This window comes from Uranotaenia lowii, chromosome 2 (genome assembly GCF_029784155.1).
Source record: "Uranotaenia lowii strain MFRU-FL chromosome 2, ASM2978415v1, whole genome shotgun sequence".
Classification (NCBI taxonomy): domain Eukaryota; kingdom Metazoa; phylum Arthropoda; class Insecta; order Diptera; family Culicidae; genus Uranotaenia; species Uranotaenia lowii.
The window spans coordinates 250,901,752-250,920,930 of NC_073692.1; the positions used below are offsets into that span (position 1 = coordinate 250,901,752).

At 36.2% G+C, this 19,179-nt stretch overlaps 1 protein-coding gene across 1 annotated transcript in view; it reads right to left on the minus strand.

Moving 5' to 3' along the window:
• Positions 1–16,821, minus strand: part of LOC129750079 (homeobox protein Hox-B5b) — a 54,048-nt gene extending 37,227 nt beyond the window's left edge. The window contains exons 1-3 of the mRNA XM_055745290.1: positions 16,442–16,821; positions 15,253–15,475; positions 12,227–12,329 (exon numbers count right to left, since the gene is read on the minus strand). Coding sequence (XP_055601265.1) covers positions 12,227–12,329; positions 15,253–15,475; positions 16,442–16,725 — 610 coding nt within the window. The 5' untranslated portion in view covers positions 16,726–16,821. The remainder of the gene's footprint in view (positions 1–12,226; positions 12,330–15,252; positions 15,476–16,441) is intronic.
• Between the last annotated feature and the right edge of the window lie 2,358 nt (positions 16,822–19,179).

Here is a 19,179-nt window from a genome sequence, read left to right on the forward strand (position 1 = left end):
GAACCGAATGAAATTTGGGAACCAAATGGAAACAAAAAATAGCGTCTGGAAACGCATATCTCTATTTTCATTTTTTATACTTTTGTTAATTAGCATTTGCAATAGTATTACATTTGAAAATCAACTTGGCAAACAAAGTTGCAAAAAATTGCATTGGTGATATTTCTCATGACCCATTTTTACTATCATGTCATGACCGATATATTGGAGATTTCAATGATCAATGACAGAATGAAGAAATCTTTCTTTACCAAAATAATCATTCATAGCATGCTTTCATTTAAAAAAAATCTTTAACTAACGACATGTGAGGAAAATAATGGGTCACTAGTCGCAATTTTTGGCTCATGACTATGACATTATCCTGTCCCTGCCTGCAACAAACGGGAATTTAGCCGAAATAAAAAAAAAAAACTAAATTGAATTTTTGATATTTTTAAAACCGTAAGCCATATCATCAAACTACCTATACCTAAACGCTATTAAAAATTTTCTTCTAAATGAATCCCTCGATGTTCCGAAATCAAAGTGTTTAGAATAACGGTTAAACGTCCTGATCACGCCGATCAATGCACATTTGCCCCCTAGTTGTTTTGACGAAATGGAGTGTAGAGCTGTAAATTCCGGTTCCGTAGTCCTTGAGGTCGGACACTAATGTCGATTGATTCCAGAAGCGAAGGAAAGTCAATTTTCGATGTTAAGATAACGGAGACAAACAAGGCCCTTGTGACTGTTCGATGGGCTTGTAACGAGTCTAGGCCAATGAGGCCGCAGCGGTTCTCGTAGCTTGGAAGGTGGAACGGATCAGACCAGTTCAAATGGCGTAGAGCATACCGCATGAAACGTCGTTGTAATGCTTCGATCCGATTAGCGCCATTCTGATAGAAGGGACTCCAAACTGCCGATGCATATTCAAGGATGGAGCGAACGAGGCTGCAGTAGAGTAGAGGTTTTTCAAGCAGTATACGTCTCTGAAGTCCTTCGTCACGGTGAAAATAAAGCCTAAACATCGAGAAGCTTTATCCACTATAAAGTTTGTGTGTGTCTTTAAGTCAAGTTTTTGATCAAGAATGTGATGTGCTTCACATGAGCAATTAAGTGGTCCGAAAGGAAATAATCGGCGGAAATTGGATGCCTTTTGCGCGAAAAAGTTTTGACGGAACATTTATTGCGGTTCAACGCCAGGTTGTTGTTGTTGCACCAGGTAGCGAAAAGGTCGAATTGTCTTTGTAGTAAAGCAGTGTTTTCGGAGCCTTTGATTGCGTTGAACAATTTCAGATCATCAGCGTAGGCGAGTTTTGGTTCGTCAAGCAGTAGAAGAGCGTCATTAAAATAAATAAGAAACACACTCGGTCCTAGATGGCTCCCTTGTGGAACCCCGGAAGTAGCAGGGAATTGTCTGGAATACGAATCCTCAGTTCGAACGGTCAAATTTCTTCCGTATTTATTTGTATCCCTGTAGTTATTTATATCCCTTTTGTCACCTTTTTTGTGAACAGAAAACATATAAGTACCTTCCACAGCGATGGGTAAACGGCTCTGTCCAGCGAAGCTTGAAATATTCGTTTAATTGGAGACAATAAATGAGGCATAAAGCGTTTCAGAAATGTGGCCGGTATTCCGTCCACAGGAAATAGAGTTTTTCATTTTAGCAGTCGCCTTCAAAATGGATTCCTCTTCTATTGCAATCATGTTTAAAGATGAGTGTAAGAAAGGGACGTTTCGAGCAGCGTTAGCTATTTGATCGGCAGAGATTAAACCAGTGGTGAAAACACTAGAGAATTTTTTAACGAGCAGATTGCGAACTTGCCGCTTCGCCCTCCAGGAGCATGTTGGTTGGTAGTCCAAATTCTCTCCGTTGATCTTTGACATGTTTTCAAAACGATTTAGGACTGTTCTTGAAGTTTCGTTGCAGTCGCGTCAGATAGATCCTGTAGCATCGAGAGCTAGCTTTTTGTAAGCAGAATTAAGTTTACGGTAGTGGTACTTAGCGGTTTGTGATTTGTGCCTAATATAATTGCGAAGGGCTTTGTATTTAAAAGTTTTCATCTGGCATAGTTCTTTGGTAACCCAGGGAGCTCTAGAGTTTCCAGTTACCAAACGTTTCGGAACATGGCGATCAATGGTATAATTGATGATGTTTGAAAATGTTTCTGCAGCGGCGTTGGGATCCGATAGTACGAGTTCGGATTCCCAATCTATAGAGTCTAGCACATCAGAGATATGTAGCTAGAAAGTGTGCGTTTTTATAATAGTGGAAGAATGAAACTGGTTGATGAGAAGAAAAATCCGAGCCAGAAACCTCAATCATGATAAGTAAAGCGGGATGATGCCGAACCAATTTAACCAAAGGCACAGGAGCCAACCCAATTGTTGGCGTACTAACTCCTTCATTAGCGAAACATAGATCAAACATACGCCCGTTTGTGTTTTCTACGCAATTAGTCTGCCGAAGAGTGGCTATGCTTAAGGAGTCTTAAATAATTTCAGACGGTACCGAGAAAAAGGAAAGAGCTGGGTGAGGATACCAAAATCCACCTTGAGCGGGGCACCATTTAATACCCGGTAAATTGAAATCGCCGATGATAAATCTGTCGTCTTCAGGTGAGACAATCGACGATATTCTAATGAGACAGCTGGAAAACGATTCAGCAATACTCACATCTCGTGTGCGATCCGGAGGGAAATATACCACACACATAAAGAGCTTCCGGTTTCCGAGATCGATGCGTCAAATTGTCCCAGGAATTGTCGTCGATAGACACAGCCTTCAGTGTAGATTAGACGGCCAGTAAAACTCCGCCACCGATAGACTTCCGACTGTTACTGGGGCCACGATCACAGCGAAACACGACATAGTCCGAACTAAAAACCTGGCTAGGGAAGGTCCTCTCGTTCAACCATGTTTCGGTCAGAGCAATAACATCATAGCAGCAACAAGAGGCGGCCAACAAATACTCATTGACACATGAGTTAATGCCACCGACGTTTTGGTGAAAAATGCTGATATGGTCATGCCGCGGCCGTTCAGAAAGTATACTGGGATGTTGTTCACTTTGAGGTAAAATTCCATCACCAAGAGAAGAACTATTCGGAACTGCGTACTTGCCTGCGGGTGCAGGCTGAAGAACCCTGTCACCGCAATCGATCTCAGGGCCGGGCCGACTGTTGACGATGGCTGGAATCAGCGCGACTGAGTCGATGGGTTCAGGGGACTCGCAAAAGCCTGATTCGTTGCGTCCTGGTAGAGATGGTGATGTTTTCTCCCGGCCTTTCATAACAATGGTCGGCTTGCCTCACGGTCATTATTTTCATACATTTTAGATGAAGAGGTCTGCAAATTGAAGGGCAGTCACTGGACGAATCGTGAAATAAACAAGAATACTTGTCAAACATCGGAAGTTAGATATTCCCGTTTCCTACTTCGAACACAGGGCCGGGGCGACTGCTGACGCTGGCTGGAATCAGCGCGATTGTGACGAAGGGCTCAGGGGCTTCCATAAAGCAAAATTCGGTGCGCGCCGGAGATCCAAGCAGCAGGTGACGATCATTGAAATCGGCTGCGAAACTGATTGTTTCGGTTGTAGTCGATGAATTCCCGGAAACTCAGTACGTTTGACCAGGTTTCCGGATCCAAAGCCATGTCCGTAGGCTCGAGGTCTACACCAACTTTAAATGACACGAAGCGCATCGTGCTTGTATCGGTGCCTTTGGGCACGAGCTTAACCACTTGCGGGGTATCCGTTTGCAGGTTGGCTTTAACCATCGAGGCGACGTCGTCCTCGCTCACATCTGGTTTGATGCGTGTAATGTACAGCCAAAATAAATTCTTATTTTCGTTGCTGCATATGGGAACCGGTACAACGTCGGAAAAGGTTCTTTTTGCACCAAGTTTGCACGGTTCGCTTATCGGGGCATCTGGAGCACGAAATCTTTTAAGCGCACGACGATAATCAGGATGGGCAGGTGTCAGTATTGGTATTGGAGTGGGTGGTGGCTTAGAAATAGCTTCTGTTAGTTGAGGTATTCCGTTTTGCTCGGGTGGGCGCAAAGGCGATACTGCGTAAGTGAGCATTTTCAAAAAGTCCAGCGCAGTCGTCGAACATCCAGAATGCGTTTTTTCGACAGCGATTTCAAGCTACGGGCAGTAGCATTGCTAACGCTAACACATGTTAGATGAAATTCCTTTCCGCATACATATACCACGGCAAACCATGCATTCGATCCCGTTGATCGTGCTGCAACAACTTGCGCATGCTTGTGCCATAATAGCCCGGAAGGTATGCAATAGACAGCGAAAAAATTGAATGCAAGGTTTAAGCTTTCGATTTTTCACGCTAGGTGTCGCTCCAGTTGCACAGAAGAAGAAGAAAAAACTCTTAGAATAAAAACAAGTAGTCTTCCTTGGACAAAATCGCCGCTCCGAGTAATAATTACAGCACGAAATTTGCACACTTTAAAAAATTATAGGGACAAACTAAATCAACGTTGTGCAACACGCACATAAATGGTAGCATAAACACTTATTTACGAATTAAAATGAATTATTTACATAAAAAGTAATGGTTAAAAATTGATAAAAATGTCGCATAACAACAGTAAGACGGAGTTGCCAGAATTGTTTAATATCCAATTTCAATAACTTTTTTCAATGATGTCAGAAGAAGTTGTAATCTTATTTTTTGAAATTTCTATAAATTGTAGAATTCAATTTTTTGAAAGCGTTGTATCTCTGATTCAAGCATTTCTTGCAATATTTTCTTGCATTGAATGAAGAGTAGTAAATAGATTGAAAACAAGCTTTTTGTTTTAATCTAGGTTTATTGGTTTATCTTATCAGTTATGAAAAGACATACACTGGCTTAGCCGATTCAGGGTTACAGATTGAATAAACATGGACATTGTTCATTGGACAACTTCAGATTAACTTTAAACACCCAGTACCGAGATGGGAATCGAACCCATGCCTCAGGTGGTCCATGCAATTACCGTGTCACTAAGCTAACTACCCGATTAGGAGAGCATATCAAAATAATAACTCAAACGTATCTCACCAAGATATTTACATCTGATTCAGTTATAATTAAGTATGGGAGAGTGGGGAATCATGGGCCACTTTTTTTCGTTGTTCCATAACTTCTTTATTATAAAAGATAATATAAAAATAAAAAATGGTATGGTTTTCTACATTTTCAAGGTATCATAAGGTTTTTTTTATAATTTTTAATAAGTTATTTTCCCCAAGTTCTGACTGTTAGAAAAAAAGCAATATTTTTTGGATTTTGAAAAACGGTGGGGAATCGTGGGCCACCAAATCCCAATTGACCAAATAACATGCAAAGTTTATAAGTTGACCCAAAACTGTGATTTCCTAATTCATTTCGTTATTTAAAGCAGTTTCAGATGATGAAATAAAAAAAAGAGCTGTGTATGATCGCATAGATTTCAAAACCTGGCTCGCGAACGTTTTGGCAAAATTTTTATATAGCATGGACAAAATATTTTTCATAACTCTTCATTTGGAATAAGAAAACTTTACAGATAGGAAAAACGTATTTTAAGTTCTGAATGTGTATAGAAACATAAAAATATAGGTGGTTCTAGATGTGTGGCCCACGATTCCCCACAAGCTATGATTTGCAAATTGGTTGCGTTAGTGTAAGTTATTGATGTTTCATTAAAAAATCCTTTTCCACATGAAAGATCATGACAAAACTAAAATCATCAGCGTATGAGCATATTTTTGTTATGCACTTTAGGCTCCCCATCGATGAAATTAGTGGGTGTTTTTTTCAATTATGTAAGCAAATTTTTCTAACTTTTTTAGCATGATAAATAAAAGAAGCAGCATGATACGTATTTCAGTCAACAACATATAGAAATATATGCTCACACAAAGCGACGACGATGACAGTTGGTTTGAGATTTTTATCTCAACACACATCTGAGATATTAAAAGTGGCCCACGTTTCCCCATGGCCCACGATACCCCACTCTTCCCTACTCTAAATTTTCGATTTTAAGTTTCTCCAATCTGAATTATATCTTATTCTGATTGACAGACTTGAATGGGGTTGAGCTCATTTTCAATGATAAAGATTATTTTCGGATTGTCCTAAAATAAAATGATCATATCATATTTTTATATACGTGCAACTTTTTATAAAACACGGACATCGAAACCGACGGCCCAACGTGCATTAATGAGTTTCGCTCAACAGATCCATAAAATTGAATCCAATTTTTGGGAAACCAAAAATGGAACATGGTTTTAGCATATAATGTGGTTTATTGACATTCCACTAGAAATTTTTCTCGAAGCACTCATATCTTGATAAGTTATAATTTTTATAGGTTTTGTTCTAAAATTTATCTAGTTTAGCTATGATCGCATAGATTTTTTGATATAATTTGAGATATTTTAACATCCTACGAGTACTGAATAATAGATCATTTAGATAGGAAAAAACTATTATCAAAATATCCCATCTTGATATAATTTAGTTTTTCCCTCCTGATCGGGTACTCGACCACCAAGACGTAAAAGATTGATTTTACCCAAATCAATTTAAAATTTTCCACATCATCGAAACTAGAAGCGATAGACGAAATTTCTAAAATGTTTTGAATTTAGGACGCCAAACTCTTACAAAATCAGTTGAAACATAGGCGCCAAAAATGCTGTTCCGCTGTGTAATCGTTACCAACTTTTTGGTTTGAATCACAGAATTACAGATACTGTTTTTTTAAGAAATCAGAATTTCGCTGAGTTCTGTCTATAAGAAATCTATAATCGTTAGTCCGTTTATTATAATAAAACTTTCTTTATTTTTGTCATTAATCAAGGACAAAAATATTTCACTTTATCATACAATTTTAACTTAGCTTGAAACGAAAATAAAAACTTAACTAATTCCTATATTACGTTTTTCCAATAAATAAAAATAACTGAAAAGCTTAAATCTCACATAAAAGTCAACAATCTGGATTATTATGGGACAAATGCAACTGCAAACAAGTAACGTGCATGTTATTGATGTATCATTTTTTTTTGTTTTAATAGACTGCAATTTTATGATAATTAACAATCAATTGTAGAAAAAAAAATCGTGAAATATATTTAATTTGAGGTAAGCTTCGCGGGCCGCACAAACATGACCCGAGGGCCGCATAAACAACAGGCAACCATATTTTTGAGTCAAATATGTTTTTTGTTTGAAATATCTTACGCATAGTTATTTAACCATGTGCTCAATTTGGCTGCGTTTAGTAAATTCGACTGCGTTTTAGTAAAATTGTCAATGAAATGATGAATTGTTTTATTTCGTGCTTAGTAAATTTATGTTTCATGATGAAAGTAGTATGTGTTATGATAAAGATTATTATGCACGAGGAGCTTGACTTAAATAGTAAAACTAATATGCATGTTTGTTTGTGTATTTGCATGCAAGCATTATGGCATTATTTAAAACATTCAAATTCACACATCCGACACACGTCGGTCAGTGTTAGTTTGTTCTCCCGATGCTCTGGAATGATTTTCAAAATTATGAAACTTGAATGCAGCTCAAAATTTGTTTGTTTACTCACGGGTTTGATGATTAATGATCCTGAATTAGTATAAACAACAAGAATGTTTACCATAGTAAAATTATCATACGAACTGATGTTTTTAAGTCAAATATGTTTTGTTCTCAAAAGTATCATGTGCGTAGTATTTTGTTGATATGAATTGGTGCCACAATGTCTAAATTACTATGCGGAGGCTAGTTGTAATAGAAATTTTGATGAAATTTCCATGACAACAATCACGACAATCTGAAATTACCAGACACATAGTAATTGCAATAATGTTTCATCCGCACTTTTACTATTTTGATGTTATACTTTGCCGTGGTTGAAAATACTATTACGCAGAAATGGTAAAATTATCATGACAACGTCTTTGAAATAGTCACACAATTTTTTTCCGTGTACCTACTTGATCCCTGGGAATACTTGATTCCTTCGCTATATCTCGAAACAGTAATGCCTCACAAATATCAAATGTTCTAGAAAAATGTGCTAAATAGAACAAAACAACAATGATGTTATCTCTACAAATTTTAAAAAAAATATTTTTCGAGTTTATGAACTTTTATTTGTTTATCTTATTTGTTACTAGCTGATCCCATACGAACTCCGTTTCTCTTTCAATTTAGATTATGTCATGGCAGAGCTGCGATTTCTCCCGTAGAACGAAAAGAAATTGTTGAAATTGACCCAGCAACCTTTGTCAGTTTTCAGCAAGCTTGTCGATATCGTATAATCAGAACGATGGCTTTGATCATAGAAAGACGCTGATCGACCACGCTTTCCGTGATACTGATAGTTTTCTCTTGATCATGAACATGTGCAGTCAATTATTTTTTCGAACAGTGACCATCGCTTTCCATTTTCGTCACTCCGCTAGCGAGACCTTCAAAGGTCAGTCAGAATATTTTATTGTGACTGACAGATTTCGAAAATATCAATCAATTTCGCTTGTACTTTCTTAATATTGAGAGAATTTGATGGAAACTGACGTTCAATATATCTGAAAAGGGGACTCCACGTTGAAACGGAGAATGATTTCTTCCTCCGAAAATGTTTATCTTAAATAAAAGTCAATATTTTGTAATTGAAGTATAATTTCCTAATCAGAAACTGATAGATTCATAAGTTTGTCTGGATTCTGAATTGAATCAAATTTGTTTCATACTAAATTCCAACGTCTACAAGTCTACAACGTTTACGTCTACAAATGTTGGTGTACAATTATAAAAAAAACTGTCCTCACCAATCGTTTCTGATCCACAGGAAAAAGTTCCCTGCAATTAGAATGTGCATAGAAAAAAATCGGGTTTCGGAAGATTTTTTTTAACTTGTATTTTTGTGACACAAAAAAATTTGTTCCCGCGGATTGTCACATGAAAAATAAAATGCGACCAAAGAAAATTTGTTTTTCCTCAAGCAGTAGTCACCTTAGTTACTGATAATTCTAATTTCATTCAATCCACTTCGGGCAGTCAGCTTCAACCGAATTTTTCTTTTCAACAATACATATAGCCACGACAATTTCGTTTGACAAACAATCAGTGATAGTGGCGACTGTGATATATTCATCTAATAAATTTCGTTGACCAGAACAACACGTGGATTGGAAGTGTAGCAAACCTACTAAGATATTTTAGAAAAACTCGACTTTGAATTTTCTCCCGAACTTTTGCAGCTCCGGTCATGAGCAGTTAGAATGAATGTCAATTACCAGGCATTTTCCAGATGCATTTCCGAATGCATCTGGAATCTGCATTCTTAAGCAATAATTGCGAAAATGTTGAACACGTAATATAGACGATCACTTTTTCTGTCGTTTGCTACTTAGTTTGAAATAAAAAATCAATTGACCGTGCCAAAAAATACCCTGTATATTAATTTTCGTCTCGATGCGATACACACTCATGTAATTAATGCATAAACAAATTTAACAGTTAATATGGTAGACCCACTTTTCGTCGTTTGATTCAAATTATGAATTCAGAAATCAATTGACCGTTCCAACCAACCCCTTTGCATAAATTTTGACTCGATCGTTGCATAAAAACGGAATTATTGCCAAAAAATTAATCCCCTTTCTGTGGCCTCTTTTACAAACTTTGATATCTGAAATCGGTTGCCCTTCTTTCAAAACTCCCACATACAAATTTTCAAACCAATCCACCTCCAGACGTAAAAGATTGATTTTACCCAAAACTGGCCAATTTAAAATTTTCCACACACCATATCATCGAAACTAGATGTGATAGACGATATTTCTGAAATGTTTTGAATTCAGGACGCCAAACTCTTACAAAATCAGTTGAAACATAGGCGCCAAAAACGCTGTCCGCTGTGTAATCGTTACAAACTTTTTGGTTTGAATCACAGAATTACAGATATTGTTTTTTTTTTCGAGAAATCAGAATTTCGTTAGTCCATTTTTTATCTTAAAACTTTCCTTATTTCTGTCATTAATCAAGAACAAAAATATTTCACTTTATCATACAATTTTAACTCAGCTTGAAACGAAAATAAAAACTCAACTAATTCCTATATTACGTTTTTCCAATAAATAAAAAGAACTAAAAAACTTAAATCTTACAAAAAAGTCAACAATCTGGATTATTATGGGACAACTGCAACTGCAAGCAAGTGAATCATGTTATTGATGTATCATTTGTTTGATTAGAGACTGCATCTCTATTTGGAAAAATCTGGGATATAGTTCTTTCTGGCGATTGAAATCTTGGGAATTTTTCATTGTGGGGAATTGTTTTCGGGGAAATATAGTTCAACCCAAATCTGTACATATTAATGAAAATCCGGTAAATGGTAGTTCGGTAAATGGTTAATGGTTTTCCGGTAAATGTTGAGTCCGTTAAATGGTTTTCCGGTAAATGGCAGATTCCGGTAAATGGTTTTCTGGTAAATGATACAGTCCGGTAAATAGTACAGTCCAGTTAATTGTAGTTATTTCCGTTAAACAGTATATAGCCTTTTTTGTTTATTCCCCTACAAGGCCGCAACTAATTTGACAACCATCTTTAGTCACTCGGAGTTGAAACTTCACACGGTGAGGGAAGATAATAAAAAATAATTCTTAAAAACAATCAAATGGAATAAATTGTACAACTGTAACAACTTTACATACTTTATTTAGTGACACAAAATCGAACAATCGATTTATTTAAGTTCGAGATTTGAAAAAATCTTAAATACAAACGGAGATAAAAAATATTTTCTCTTGAGATTGTTCAAAATTTGATTAATGGACACTCTAGCCAGCTCTTATCAATGAGTTTAGTCTTGTCTGGGCTTTCAAGGAGTTTTAATGAAAAGTAATGATGCAAAATTTTAGATCCGATGAACTCCTTAGGAGTATCTGAACATTTGTATGCGCCTGACTTCCAATTTCGTTATATTGACACTCTCTAGGGTTAAACTAATTCGTTATAATTTCCATAAAAGGATTGAATTGAAAACTTATCGGCAAGGGTAGAGAAACTATTCAATACCGAATCATCTTTCGAATGGAATATAAACAATAAACAAACATTATCACTATCGCATAAGTTTCAAATTGGCTTGTAATCTTCTTTTTTTGGCAAAACAGTTCTCTTTTTCCTGACCTGGTAGAAGACGCTGCTGCTTGACATCACCTTATTACCTGTCATTTGCTACTGATAGCGCTAATTATTCTGTATACAGACGAGTAATTTGAAATTGATGTATGATGGATGATATAAACTTCGCTTATCAAAAGTATGTTCAATTGCTTGAACACGCTAGATTGGAGGAATAATTAATACAAGATAACAGATACCAATTGTCATCAGTAGAACTACTGGAAAGTTCACTGGTAAATCAAAGCTGTGGACGCTTCTAGCTGAAAGCGGTGTTTCCTGGGCCAGTTCGATGAAAGTTGATCGATTGTTTATGGGGCATTTTTGTATAATAAAATATGAAAAAAAAGGGAATGTAAGAGTTATATCAGGTGCTATCGGCTTCCACGGAATTCTGGCGACAAAACACTAGCGCCAAATGAGGGTTGACGTGTTGAGAGCCAAGCTCGAGTTTGAACTTTTTCACGCACACACATGCACCAGTGCAAATTGCATTATTGTAAACAATAAATAATAAACATTGTGTGAGTGAAGTTACGCTTGATTTTCTAAGTGTGAGGATGTGCTTCCACTCAAAACTTGAATGCAAAGCTGCAATACTTGTGTGGAAAGCTGCAAAGCTTGGATCCCATCTCGCAAGGGGGCAGCACCATAAACATTGTGTAGGTGACGCCAACGATTTGTTCAAAAAAACAACAGCTCGACTATCTTGATACTTAGAGATCTTTGATTATATTAAAGTCAATATTACACCTATATCATGTTCTTCAATATTAAATATTGTGCTTTTAGAAACTCGAAAATCCCAAAATTGTAGATTTTATTTCAGTGATTGTGGAGAAATAAATACCCGCCAAATTTTTAAGCTTAGATTTGTTGCGGATTGCATGTGTTAAAATCGGGGTGCTTCACTAGAAATGTTATCAAATGTGCTTTGCTCTCGTTCTAGAAATGAATTCAAAATGATATTCAAATTAAATTTTAAAAAACCTATACTTTTTATCACATTTGTTTAAAACTTTACATACACTATCAGATTCACTCACCTGTTGAATCTACATCTGATATCCTAGGGTAATATAAATATGGCTGCCTTAAAAATTCCAACTGAGGTAATTGACCGAAGCCCACGTGACTTCTGATTGAATCCTGCAATGAAAAGGAAAATACCGAATTTATCAGACTGTGTGCAATGTATTACTATACAAATAATAAAAAAGTTTGTGTTTTTAGTTGATAGTTTGAATCGGAAGTCTAAATAATATGTCTCAATTACAGCATATGCTTTTGAATATCCTTGTTGTCTATGTTGACAGCATTCACTTTAATGGTTTTTATAAGAACATTCAAAGATTGGTAGAACTTTTTATTTATTCCTGAATAACAAAATAATGATTTTTTTTATTCACGATGTTACTTCTGAACAACTCAGTAAAATTAGTAAGTGAGAGTGATTTTTTAAACTGTGTTTACTGCTCCGGCTGGCCTACCGTAATAGGAAAGGCTACCGTTGCGCGGCTAGAATTTATCTCAGTAACCGCAATATCTATTGGGTGTGTTAACTTTATCGAAAAGTAGACGCGGGCTATCCAAAATTTAACAATGGTGGAAGGGTGAGAACGAAGATGCCGCTGGCCAGTTTGTTTACATTTTGGCACCAACAAGTAAAAGTAGGCCGCTTTAAAAGCTGCATTGTAGTTTTAAGAATTGTGACGTCACTGTTACTCAAGGCTACCCTTCCAAAATGTTGTACTGTGCTTTGTAAACAGACCGACGCCCTGTCAGTTCACTTTTTCAAGATGGTGATTGTGTGATTTGACAAATCACACCCCGAGATAAATTCGCTCTAGGCCCTTGACCATTTTTCGCAATACGGAGTATAGCTTTCGCAATAATTTTAACATTCTTTGTGATTTTTTCCAATTTTAATCTGATTTTCTAGAATACAAGGTGAAGAAAACGTTTATAATGAATTGATATTATTGTTTTTTTAAGTTTTTATGTTGGAAAAATATTGTTTTCAGCTGGGATGCGAGTAACCTAAGCGGAGATCGGGTAACCCCCCATGCTTTGATCGCATGCGGATTGAAGGGGTGGCTGCACGCTTCTGTTCCCCAGGTCAGGGGCGGCGTGCAACAACATCCGAGCGTCTGTTCTCCAGGTCAGGGGCAGCTCAAACAGCGTCTGTCTCGCAGCGAGCGGCTGTATATTAGACTGAGTCGATTTAGGGTCATTTTTGAATTTCTCTAACCCTGGGGTCTAAAAAGCTTCGTTTAGGTCCAAAACTCATCCATCATTTTTTGCAGAATTTTTAAGTAACGTTTACATGAGTAAATTTGAACTTTAAGGTTTGTATGGGAAAATTGAATATTTTGTACTGAAAAATCAACATCATTTTTGTTTCTTCTGTGGAACCGAGCCTGCTCATAGTTTTAGTGTCAATTTATTAATTTCTTAAAGGAAATTTTCCGCTGAACTACTTTGTCGAAGACCATAACTTCGTATCTTATCAGGCAAAAAAGTTATTACCTGTTTAACAGGGGTATGTCTTTTCGCATGGATAAACGATAAATTCAATTGACATCACTGATCAGATGTAAATATCTTGGTGAGATACGATTGAGTTATTATTTTGATATGCTCTTCTGATCGGGTAAACATAAACAATTAAATATTTAATTTACCTCATCGAAAAAGTATTAAAATTTTTGTTTCGTTTATTTTTTCCAAATTTTTGAACGCTGACTGGATTCACTAATTCGTCGAGCCCAAATGAAAAGCTTTCTATTTAATTATATTAAATCGAGAATAATGTGACATCTTTTATTTATACTTGATATGGTTTTTATTAACATCTATTCTCAATTTATGTTACGTATAGGCTGGTTGAAGCGAAAAAAACATTCAAATAATATCTCAAAAAGAAACTATTATCACACCCAATGTAACCCAAACATGTGTGAAAGAAATCATTGTTGGCTAAAATTTTCTCACCGTGAACTAAATCGGTCTGTCGTATATTTTGAAATCCTGTTCCAAATTTGCATGAATTTGGAACAAAGGCGTATAACTGTTGGGAATTTTGAAATCGATAACTGTGCTAAAACAGCAATTTACGCCACCGGTGCCAGCCGGACTGTTTTAGCGTGGTCGAAAACCGTGTTTTGCATCTACCGTTGGGACAGCCCTAACTCTATTAAAGAGGATTGGTGGGGGGTTGGACAAGGCATCGAACGATCCGAAAACTAATATACAATGGATTGTGGGTTCAAGCCAGCCGGAGTATCTCGGCAAATTTAGAATCATGAGTAGGTTACCTGCTTAAGTGCCTTTTCAGGATTCTTTATTTGTTTCGAACAGTTGGAAGGGAGTAAGGTGAGTCAAACTAAAGCCCTACAGTAAAAGTGCGGCAAACTGAATTTCTGACCGATTCGGCAGCCCTGAAAAAGCTTCTGTAATTCTTCAACACTGCCAATAACGAAAACATTCGCATGACTTCTTGTTGATGTGCAACTGTGTCGCAGATTGTGAAGTTGATTTGCGTTTTGTGAATATTATTTAATTTGTTCTCCGTTGTGTCAATTGTCAAAATAAATATTAAGTGCTTCTTTCCGTTTTGCTCCAATGAATTTTCTCTGCATTCTTGATTAATTTCAATTAAAAAATTGAAAGTCACAGTCACACAGATTGCAATACCTGCCACGAATTTGAAATGGTAAAAATGGTTATGCTCGATTGGAACGACTTTTGACAGTTCGATTGGAACTCCGCGATGACAGTCTGCCGCACTTTTATTTTAGGGCTTTAAGTCAAACCTGCCCCAAGCCAGTGGTAACGGACCCCTTGGTTGTGCTGCAATTATTGTTGATGAGTTAAGCATGAACAATATTTATATGTGCGATCGAGACTTCCCGTACCGACTCGGGTCGAAAGACCTACCAGCCACTGGTGGGTTTAAATACATACATAAATACATACATTAAGGGATGGTGGTAAATTATTTATCTAAAGCAATTCAGTGATGCAATCACAAATTTCTATGTTGTTGAAACATTTATTGCTCAGTACTTACCAAAGAATATTTCATATCTATCTCATTACTAACAGACACGTTATTCGCGGCATTCAGTAGAATTTGTGAGCTGCATATACTATAATACGAAGAGAATCCACGATAGGCCGAGCTACTCCCGCTCGGGTTTAAAATCTCGTAATCTTCTGCGGGATCTCCAGTTTGATCTTCGCAACCAGGGCTTATACTTGAGCTAGAATCTGACGAGAGTGACGAAAGTGGTCTGTAAATTCATACAACGCACAACACATTTATCAATTTTACTGACATCACCCGGAAAGACCCGGAAGTGTGAAATTGAATTTTGATACTTTTTGTGACCCGGGTTGTAAGATGGTGATAAAATGACATCTTGAAAAAATGAATCATATTGTAACGTGATTCTGTTTCGCGAGATCTTTATCTGGGAAATATTCTTGATGATCGAACAACACTGTCGAATTTGGCCTAAAAAGTGATTAACAAGTGCGCAAGCGCGTATCACGCGATAGCGAATAGAACACCTATCGAATAGAAACAGGTGCTTCGTGTTCCTTTCTTGAATCTGAACCCTAAATCCGAATCTGATTTGAAGTTTGAAATCTGTTTCTGACATCTGTATCTGTTCCTGAAATCTGTATCTGATGTCTGAATTGAATTTGAAAAGAGAATTTGAAATCTGAAATGTGAATCTGAAAATAAAACTGTTCTAATCTTAAGTACCAATAAGCAGAAACTAAAATCTTTCTTAATCTGAAATCTAAAAAAAACTAATTTTAAATCTCAATTTCAACATGAAACCCTAATGTGTTATTTTAATTCCAAAATCCGAAGTTGGTGTCCCGCTTTTTATTTGTTTAAGGAATGGGAATGTCAAGCTCCCTGTTTTCAATAAAGTCTTGTTAGTTTTGAATTGAAGTTCAATTAGACAAATGTTATTCAACTTCAATACGCTCCTATCTACAAGAGAGATTCAAAAAAGTATCAAAATTCAAAATTAATTGTCGTTCAGATAAGCATTGGTATAAGATTCAGTATCAGTTATAGTGTACGTCATATATTATTTTAAAACATGGATTTGATTGCCGTTTTGCAATAAAATAGTCTTCATACAGAGTTTTTATAATTTGGCTTCAGTTTCTTCAGATCTCGTTTGACGCATAATAATTTTTCTAAACAATAATCCCGAACGTTATTTCCAGAAACTCACTCAAAATTAGCCTCATCATGAACAAGATGATCCGATTTTTCATAACTATTCGCTACGTTTCCGTTCTTTTTCGAGTCACTGTTACTAGCCAATAAGGCTTCAATCCGAAAGGAGCTGGCATTATTGGAGGTTTTATGTTTAAATCCAATCCCATTGCACTGTACAACCGTAATCCCGCGGTCATCATTGGAATTGATCTGATGATCATCCACCAGCGCCGGCATCGTTCGACGGACTATATCTTCTGAGAAATCCGCAGCACCACATTTGTTGTCGTTCGACATTATATCTGCTACAATTGATATATGACAATTAGTCTCCAGAATTGCCTAAAGCGTTTGTACAAAAAAAAAGGTCAAATGCACTCGCGCCGTATAATCTCTTCGGTGGTTCGTGTTACACTAAATATTATACCGCTTACGTCCCTAACAATAATACACCGAACAGGCAAAAGCGCATGGGCGCCAATCGGGAATAGATACCGTCGATTGAAGGTGTTGGTAGCCGCAAACCAATCCGGGCAGGATGGGCGGAGTCAACAAGCCAACTGTGGGTGGAGCCTATGTGGAAGTGTTGCGTGCCTTGTGTTTGAGTGTAATTTCAAATTGCATTCTAATTGATTGTTGATGACATTTTTCTCCTGAAACACGATCTATGCTCGTTCTGGGCTAAATGCCCAAACCCAATGAACAAAAAAAAACACATGTTTAGCTGCTAATCAAATGAGCACGTTTAAAGTCGGTTTTTGAAGAACCAGCATAAAAAGTTAAGGTTATTCCTTTCTTATATATTTTTTTTAAAGAAATTCCGAATATAAAAAAAGAAACAAAATAAAGCTAGCATAAAATTTTCACATTTTTAGTTTCTTACCTAATCTGCTTTGATTTCTGTGTCACATTACCCTAGTTATATAATCTTGTCGTTCAGGTTCAGATACCACGTTGACAGATCTTGATAACTTTCTTGCTCTTTCTTAATATTGAAAAAAAAAACCTGTGGGGTAATTATGAACATGGTGTCTTCCGCACTAACACAGTGAGCGCCTTTTTGGCAATGCACAGCGTTCCAAAAGGACCTAAAATGGAATCTTTCTCGTACTGCCTTTGTCTTTCACTTTAATATGTCTTCAAAACAATTTATTTTTGGACTGTAGCTTTTGCTACATACACATACAGGAGGTCTGTTGGGCACACATTTGACCATAGGTAGCCAACATTTTCAACAGGTGGGCCAAATTTCAGAAATGAGATTGGTTAGCGGGCCACAACAACAAATTGTTCTGGAGTATTCAAAAAAATTATAACAGATTTTTGAAAATGCTATGGAAAAAGCATTTGCCTAGCTCACATCGAGTATAAATTTATCTTTATGAGACATTTTTGTTACTTGTATATCTTTACAAAGTTCGCTTGAAAAAACGTAGAAATATTATGCATACGAAATGAATTATCCCTACCAACTTATGTATGTTTTCAAAGGATTTAAAACCTCCTCGGTTTATTCATCCAAAAAAAATGTCATATCGCGTGACTACTATGGACAACAAGTAAATTTTATAGTCTCCAAATTAAAGAAGACGTCCATTTTCCAAAGATTTCAAGTTCACTTTTCAAAGAATAATTATTTCAACAAACTTTAGTTATATCTTAAAAAATATTGAAAGCTCAGCAAAAAATTACAAATTGGAAAAATTAACAGAGCAAACTTTCGATGTGTTAACTTACTTGCAAAAGTTATGAAATTTTTTTTGATGAACGAAGATTTTAAAATGACAATATTCTTCATGTTTCAATTTAGATTTGGTGATTTTTTTTCAGATTTTTTTAAATTATATTCGGATACTTTTACGTTCGACAGAAAAAAGCAAATGTTCGAAAAATGTATGGAAATTGACCAAACACATCAATTTAAAAGCGTGTTTTCTCAAAATTAGTTTTTATACACTTTTATTCTTTTGGCTTATATCATTTCGAAGAAATTTTCAGAACTTTGTTTTGAATTTAATTAGTGTTGATTCAGATATATTTATCCAAATGATATATGAAGAATAAGAAAAAACGTTCAGTTCTTAGAACATAGCTTTTCCAAAATAAGTTTCGCGGGCCACAAAAGTTGCGCGCAAAATTCAACTAAAATGTTGTTTTTTTCCTGGAATTAGGGCGCCTTTTCTAAAAAAAAGAGTGGTATAGTAAATTTAAAATCATCTGCTATATAATGGATACAATTATTTGGATTTTAGGAGAATAACAGAACGAAACCAAGCAAAGCAAAATTGAAAAAAAAGGAAATTATCTTTGCAAGGCATTAGAAACGTTTCCATCAGATCCTTTGACGACGGACTCTGATCTATTTTATAGGATTTTGAACCAAGAGGATGAAGTTAGGAGCTGCCGTCGCGAAATTTAGTGAGATTTATCATCAATTTTTGTTCTGCTTCCACTAAAAACTTATTCAAAAATTCTTCATTTTCTCGGTATACCGTATTAGAAATCAGATTTCAAAACAAGTTAACGAACTTTTTTTCGTTGACTCCTATTCAATTTACATGAAGCTGTCACTTTTGTTTGCCCAACGGCTTACTTATACCACAAAGAACAGACGTACAAGCTAGCCCACGAAACTTGTGTAAAAATCCCAACACCCTTTTTGAACTAATTTTTGTTTTTTGGCTACAATTACGCCTTTTCGAAAACTGGGCACTTTAAAGTTGATTTGTAACTCTTGAACGGCGCAATAGA